This window comes from Phytophthora ramorum, assembly GCF_020800215.1.
Source record: "Phytophthora ramorum isolate Pr-102 chromosome Unknown Phyram_PR-102_s0008, whole genome shotgun sequence".
Lineage (NCBI taxonomy): Eukaryota > Oomycota > Peronosporomycetes > Peronosporales > Peronosporaceae > Phytophthora > Phytophthora ramorum.
The window spans coordinates 605,384-613,473 of record NW_027150654.1 but is presented as its reverse complement, the minus strand read 5'-3'; the positions used below and the strand labels follow the sequence as shown (position 1 = coordinate 613,473).

Genomic DNA, 8,090 nt, shown 5'->3' with positions numbered 1-8,090 from the left:
CAGGCGTGCGGCGATCGAACTTGGCTACCTCAGCGTTGTAGTCTCGCGGGAACCACTCAAACTTATGCTCATCGAAGTGATCACGAAGTTCAGGCTTGATGCATTCTTTGAATGGGTTCTCGCAGCTGAACGCAATATATCCACTGTCCGTGTCCATCTCCTGATATTGAAAGTCTGAACGATCAAAGTAAAAGTCGATGCAGTCATAGTAAAACTGAAGCATGCGTAGCTTAGCGAGCGGATAGATAGCAATCGATAAATGGATCGGGTTCTTGTTGTTGAGGCGGCGCTTTTTCATCGTAATCTCACAAGAATCATTAAGCTCCTCCAACCCTTGGAACGTAAAGTGTTCGATCTTGCTCTTAATAGCTTTGTCGTTCGACTCATACTTGACCACTTTGTGCTTGCTCATATCCATTCCAGATCGACCGAAAGCACTGTTGCCTACAAGTTTCATCATCTCAGCAATCATCGCCTTCGACTTATCAACATCACCCTCTCGCCGGGCGTTTGATACAGCCTCCATAAAAGGAGCAAAAGCCTTGTGGGAGTTCGCTTTGATGAAGCTGTAAGTCTTAGTGATCTCCAAACCATGAGAGAGATACCACTTGAGCAAAGGTACGTATATGAGAATCTTCTCACCAAAGTAGCTACCTATCAGCGTACGAGCTGGTTTTCCTCGGCTTTGCTTATGTGCCTCGTTGTACTTGTACATGTGATGACCAATGACACTCTCATCAGCACAATCGATTAGCGTGTTCTTGAAGATGGGGGTCATCTCTGAGAAGTAGTCTTTGAAGTGCTCTGGTGTTCGAATATCACACTCGAGGAAGCCGAAAATCTTATCAGCAACGATGTCCTCGATAATGCCGTCATAAGCCTCGATCGTAGTCAATCGTCCTCATGGCATCTCATTACCAAGTGCCCATAGGTATAGAGCGTTAGCATCGTATCCGATAATTTTCTTACAGATCTTACCACCGCGAATCTTCGTCTCATTGCGCTTAGCGTAGCGATTGAAGATAATAGATGGGCCTCCAGCAATGTTGGCTTTCATCTTAGCGTAGATGTCCTTTTCCTCCTTATCAATGCTATACACCAATCTGTCCGAGTTGAACTCAAGCAACTTCTTATAGCGGAATCCCTTGAGCGACATGTCCTTACGCGCGGTGTTGCACTTGATACAGCTGACCAATACGTTGCCATCGATGTGTCCAAGCTTGTTGTTGATACGGTCTGCTGAAGCGGTATCGACGGTCAGCTGGCAGTAGCATAAACCACACAGATACTTTTGCTTTTGCAGTAATGTATCCAAGTGATCAAATGTCATACCAAATTCCTGCTTTGCCTCAGCATCCTGACTCTTGTAGCCGCCCATACGCTGAGCTGGAAATTGAAATGCGTTAGCAGGTGCCTTATCCGGATATTTGAGATTGTTGAAACAGGTCTGATACATAACCTTCTCCGAAAGTCCAGGTAGCGACACTCCATCCGCGAACATATCCAAATCGAAACGCATGAATAGCTCGCGCTGGGCTTTGATAGCCTTGATGAATGGAACTACATCGAGATTGTTGTACCAGACCAGTAGGTCCTTGATAGATTTCATCTCATAGTATCTCCACACGAACTTCACTCGCTCGTATTCGTCATCGGTGATGCTTGTTCCACGGAGCTTGCTGTCAAAAGCTGACTTAGGCGGGGTAGTAGTGTGGTGGAGTGGATGCTGGATATTTTTGGGATGGACTAATGGTGGTTTGGATTCGGACGGGACGGGACGCATGGTCGGAATTTGATGGAGACTGACCATGGAGAAATTGGACTGGACCTAAGGGGTAGGGGTATGGAGACCCGATGGGTACAGTGGCGCCATTAGTTATCGGTGTATACCGGTATTCGGTATGGTGTGATCATTTCGATATGCGATCGCGGTCAGAACTGCGATCGCGATCCCGATCACAAATCGTGGCGTACCACTTTGGTGGTACACCCGCAATCATTCTGGAGTGAGAGCCAGTGGAATGTACCTCGGGAGATGGGTGAAAGAATCCAGTAAGGGGGGAGGATAGGAAGCTGAGATCATTGTTTGTTTTGCTTAATAAGAGAAGAAGAAGCTTTCCCTTGCAACACAAGTGGCGTTCGTTGATTCCAGGCTGGGAAGTATATTGGCCCTCCTGACGACTTCGGACTCACCTCGTCGCGCACGGTAACTACACGGGACCCCTGGATCGCTTGGCCAGGTGCGCAACCACTTAACCCCCCCCCCCCCCCAGTTCCCCGGAAGGAGCCGTCCAGCTCCCCACCCCATCCTGGTAACCACCGACGCCTTCAGTGAACACCGGAAGAGCGTAACCCGCCCCGCCGTCGGGTACACAAGGTGAATACAAGGTTCCGATCGCGCCAGATCAACGGAGTACCCCCTCCGATAGTCGGCAGTCCGGGCGTACCGCTGGTAAGCCGGAGATCACGACAGCAATTTTCGTGATCCCGCTTCGCCACAGTAGTCTGGTTGAGTACATTGAACGCGGTGATGTACTCATACGGGAAGATACCCTTGCCAAGACCACAGACACATCTAATTTTGTCATCACATTTGCAGCCACCCAGATATGTCGTAATATACTTATCGTAGCTGGTGCCAGCCGATACATAGTTGCTAATATCAAGCATTTTCATGTTCGATGTAGCAATGCACATGTAGCTGGGGTTCTTGATGACCGATTTGATGTTGTCAGTACCAATGATGGCAAATAAGTCGCTCTTAATTAAGTTGATATCGTATCGACCAGAATTAAAACCGAATACTGGAACCTGATCAATCTGCTGTTTAAGTCTTCCGTAGTCGGACCTCTGCTTGCCAAAGCCAAGACTGCTATGCAAGTGAAAGAAGTTATCATACTCTCCTTCTTTAATCCAACTTTCCACATCAGACATCCTGTACTTCTTATTAAGCTTGACGCCTGGAATTTCCATACCTGTCAGACCGTGAGCATTGATGATTTTTTGCAGAAGCGACTTATACTTATCGACATTGTACTGTTGAATCTTCACCGATACATCACCAATGTATTTGAACATATGCATAAGCAACATCTTTGGATCGTCATTTACAAAACAACGCACCTCCTCGGTTAAGCTATCAGCTATGGATACAGACACCGGAATGTGTTCGTTCGTGAAGACAGTATTCTCCCCGTGTTGAGTTGCGGTAGGCTTAAGGATTGCCTCAAAGTCATAAACAATGAAGTTGTCGATGTATTGATTGGCCTCCTTAATGGAATACTTTGTAAGCAGTGATCGGATCGCGTTAGGAGCTGGCTTGTAGATAGTTGGCTCAGCGGGGAAGCTCTCAATATTCACAAGCTCGCACTGATTTTTCTTGTGATTTTTAAGTCTTTCACCGCTCACGAAAATCATTTCACACTTGGGGCACTGATACTTAGACTGGAGCATATCGATGCTCTTGATGTAGAGAGCGTGATTCTCGTGTGATAGAATATTCATCGCTTCATACCCCTTGTCCGACCTACGAATGCTTTCAACATTTCCGGTAGCTACATCCATGCTATATACGTTAATACCGAGTTGGAAGCAGTCCTCAACCTCATCGAGCTGTAGTAGGTCAATAGGCTTGAAGCTCCTAAATAGACTCAACGTATGCTTAATTCCCTTAAAAGAGCAGTAGCACTTGAATGCCTCCTTAACCTGAGCCTGAATTCTGCGAGGATCCTTCTTAGCGCTCTGGAAGGTGTGCCAGGCGATGCAGTTGAAGACATTTGTTATTGGTCTTAGGAAAGTTGATTACATGCTTGTTTTCGCGGATAACCTTAGGAATAATAGCTTCGCTATCCCCAAGAGCATGGTCGCGATGGTAGACAAAAATCTTGAATGCAGTGATCGCCTTAAGCTTATATCCGGAGCTTGGATAGTTGAGCTTGTCAGCCAACTCCATAGACCGAATTTCCGAAATCACCTTCTTTCGGATATCCGCCTTGCTGTTGATTGCGACAGGCTTATTGAATACGTAAGTGTTTGCGAGATTCGGGTAGAAGTAGCGGGTGTCATCAGGATCAGTCTTGCTCACGAGTTCGTACCCGAGAGCAATATTCACCTTAAATGCATTTGCCTGAGTCGAAAGAACGTTCTCGAGCTTATCGTAGAAATCAGTAGCCTCGATTCCCTCATATAAGTGTGATTCCATGTGATTACCATTGTAAAAACGATACTTAGGATCAGCCTTATAGTCGGGCGACATATGCTTCTCAAGGGTTTCAACTGGAACATTGTACTGCTTGGCCACCAATTTATTGTTAATTGAACGTGAAAGGTTGCTACCATATACCATCTTACCAGTTCTACCTCGAACCTTAACCCTGTGGCTGCTACCCCATTTAACAGCTTGGATATTTAATCTCTTTAATCCAGCGAGCTCGTATGCAAACATGTTGCCTATATATTCTTGGTTATATTATTCCCCGTAGATATGACTTTATAATTTATGGACCTTGTATCAGGATCGACTTTATATCTTAGTCATTTACAAAATATTCGGAAATTAATTAATTCAAATATTTGGCTTATACCTTTTTGGAGGCTTTAAGCCATTGTCATTGACTATATTGGGATTGACTTTTTATTTGGGAATTTTTTTTAATTAATTAAGTTCGGTTTCGTTATTAAGTTCGCTTTCAGATTCGCTAAGTTCGGTTTTGGACTTGCGCTGGCGAGCACGGATCTGCTCTCTATTCTTATCGTCGTAGCTCTTTTGATACGACAGTCGAGTTTCACGGGGTGGTAAAAAAAAAAAGCGCTTCTGCGCTGCTTTGATACGTTCCTTGCTAGCTTGGTATTGCTCAGGCAAAGCGTACAATCCTAAAGACCCATACAACTTCCACTCCTGTATGGCGAAGGGATCAACTTTCTATTAGCGATTCGACGACCTTGAGGAGTGACTCAGCCGTGGGTCTGCTTGATGGATTTTTCTGCAAACACTGCGCTTTAACACTTTCCAGTTCAGGCGGGAGATCATGACAGGGTGATGTCATCAAAAGGAAGCCCACGCTCCAAATGTCAACCTTGACCGTGTGGGACGAAGATGATATCTCGGGAGCATGCGATTCCGCCTTCAAATGCTTTACTTTCGCAGCCGGCGATGATGCTCCTTCGTCAAAATCAATAAGAAACCACTTGTCGCCTTCGCCTGGGTACTTCAGCACATTTTCCCACCTCAAGTCCCGATGCATCAGATTAATTGCGTGCAGTGCCACTAGCGCTTGGAGAATATCGCGCAAGGCGGTCAGGAGCTGGTGGGCGTTTTCAGGCCGGGAAAGTCGACCAACAGGTGCCAGCTTTACGTATTTCTTGGTCATGTTTGTCTTCTTTAGCCCCACAACATTCGGGACTGAATGTTTCTTCATTTGACGATGCAATTCCCGCAGATTGCGGATTATGTCGTCACTTGGCATGTTCTGGGGATACGTCTTCACCACACAATCTTCTGCGAACGTAATCTGCACACCATTGCCTCTTTCGATAGTGCCGTACTCGAGTATATCCAACGGCTGGATAAGATCCACAACGGGTCGGAAAAGAGTCGAAAGATTGAGCAAGGCGAGAAAGAACGACAGCCGGCCATTGAGATCACCCAAGTCGTACGTTTCAATGATTTCCACTTTTGCACCACGTTCCGTCATCTCGTCTTTCCGAATAGCTACCAAGCACACCTGCAGTCCAACAGCAGCGTAGCCGAACACGTATGGCGCAGCGTCATATCTCCATGTTAGCTTCTCATGCAATTTTCTAACCGGCACTTGCAACTCGCCACTTGCTTTTTCTTCCCCGCGCACCACGCACACATTGCTGTTCTTGTAGTAAAAGCACAAATCTGGGCGATAGAGGCTAGTAGATGTAGACGCATTCGTGTTGCGACGAAACTTCCCGTTCGACACACGTCTCAGCAGCATCGCAATGAGGGAATCCCACAAGTGGTGATACGTGTCTTCAGTAGCGAACTCGGAGCCAGACCCGAGGGGATCGATTACACTCCCCAATATGCCCGCAGTAATATCTGAAAGTGTTTTACGCGGATCGGGCTCAAACACTTTGTCCAAAATGCTAGATAACTCTCCTGTCGTGTTCTTCGTGGACATAATCAGGAATAATCTGTCATTGACGGGGACCTTGACGTGAAGCGGGCGTTGCAGGTGCTCTTTCAAATCTTCACAAGTCGACGGTAGCTCTGTAACCTGCTCATCCTTGATAGCCTTTATCCAGGCGTCTGGTGCGTCTTCGTCTTCCATTCTTTTCCTCTTCCTTTTGTTCTCAGGTGCCGAAACACCCTCCGGAACCACCACCAGCACGTGAAACTGTTTCACTTTCGGAGCGTCGATGCCTTCCAGGTACTCAGAAATCGGATCCTCTCCCTGCAGCTCCTTGTCTTTGTGCGTTAGCGCTTCGACGAGAGCAGTCTTCTCGCCCTTCTTCAGCTTCTTCACATCTTCTGTGAGGCTCGACAGCCACGCGCCGCCGTCCGTCTTCGCCAGGAAGAGCTGCAGGTCACGCGCAGGACACTTTATGTCTTCATTCTTCTCCTTGATCGTATCCTTCAAGTCCCCCACCAATTGATCCGCGTCGATGTCCACAGAAAATGCGCTTCCCGCCACACCAACGATCGCACAGACAAGCTTCACCATCTTTCCTCGAGCTGGCAGATTCTGGAATGAGGAAGAAGGGAGGGAGAGAATTTCCGGCGTACTTAACCGGAAAAGAAGGCGTGTCATGTAGACTTCCATCAAAAAATGATGAAACGCGCTACTCTGAAGTATTCCTTTCTTGCGGTAAGAATCTGCCGGGGCGTTCTGTTCTATTGCTTTTATCAATACAGCTCGGTCGAGCGGTTCTAAAACTACCCTAACATCCAAAAGGCGTTGCTTTCACTCTCAGGTGATGGAGAGGTAGTCTCGTCAAAATAGCAGCTGCCCCGTATACTTCACCGCGCTCGCAACGGAGTCCCCTCGGCCAGTCCCGGGTGTACCGGAAAACATCGCTCTCGCCACCGCTCGGATGTACACTGCTTCGCGACGCGTCGTGCCGAATCCCAACAGGACGCGAAGTCCGCTGCCCAAGAAACGCCGTCCGCGACTAACTCCAGCAGAGAAGTCCCAGATTCGCATGCGATACCAGAAAGGGGAGAGAATTACCCAGCTGCATCAAAGCACGGGACACGCCCGCACCACGATCGACGCCATCGTCCACTCCCAGCCCAGCCAAGACGAGTCCAAGTCAGGTAAACCCCCTCGGTGGACCCCCATGCGTTTCGTGGTGGAAATGCTGAAACGAGGTCTTAGCGTCACGGAAACCCTATCGCTCAAGGACATCGCAAGGATAATGGGGGTCGACCGTCGAGTATTTGGCCGCATGGAGCAGGACATATTGGGTAGACTACAAACTGCAGTTGTAGACTACTGGTTTTCTCGCGACCAAGCTGCACCTCAGAAGCTCATTGATTTGCTCGACGGCGCAGAGACCTCAGTAGATATCGCTATGTTCATCTTGTCGCATCCTGAACTGACCGACGCTATCATCCGTGCCTCCCAGCGTGTCACGGTTCGTGTTCTCGTTGATCGGGCACAAGTCACCGAGAAAAGCTCAGCAATGATAAAAAAAAACTGGTTGAAAACGGGGTCAACGTATATCACGCAGGCCCCAGACTCATGCACTGGAAAGTAGCGATTATCGATGGAACCGTGTTGACGATGGGAAGCTGCAATTGGAGTGTGGGGGGAATGACGTTGAATTGGGAACATACTGTTGTATTGCGTGGTCCTATTGTTGGAGCACACGCCGTTGAGTTTGACGAACACATGTGGTCTGTTGCCGTGCAAAACAACTGGCAAGTTGAGATAGATAGCCGCGGTAATGTTCATCTGTAGCGTCAAGCGATGGTGAGAGCAGTGCCGCAGCGGGTACTCCGAGCTGGCAGTTTGGTTTACAAGGCACGGGCAACTACAGCACGGTCGCGTTCGATGGAGCCCGCCATGCAGAGACGTTTGAGACGCGCACGGCTCAGGCGCACCTTGATTCGATCAAAC

General features: G+C 48.0%; 1 protein-coding gene across 1 annotated transcript; it reads right to left on the bottom strand.

Moving 5' to 3' along the window:
• Positions 1–4,913: 4,913 nt before the first annotated feature.
• On the bottom strand, positions 4,914–6,791 carry KRP23_9210 (Crinkler effector protein 8; the record flags this gene model as incomplete). Its single annotated transcript, XM_067895787.1, has 1 exon — positions 4,914–6,791. The coding sequence occupies one exon, from the start codon at positions 6,789–6,791 to the stop codon at positions 4,914–4,916; it is 1,878 nt and encodes a 625-aa protein (XP_067742387.1).
• Positions 6,792–8,090: the final 1,299 nt, after the last annotated feature.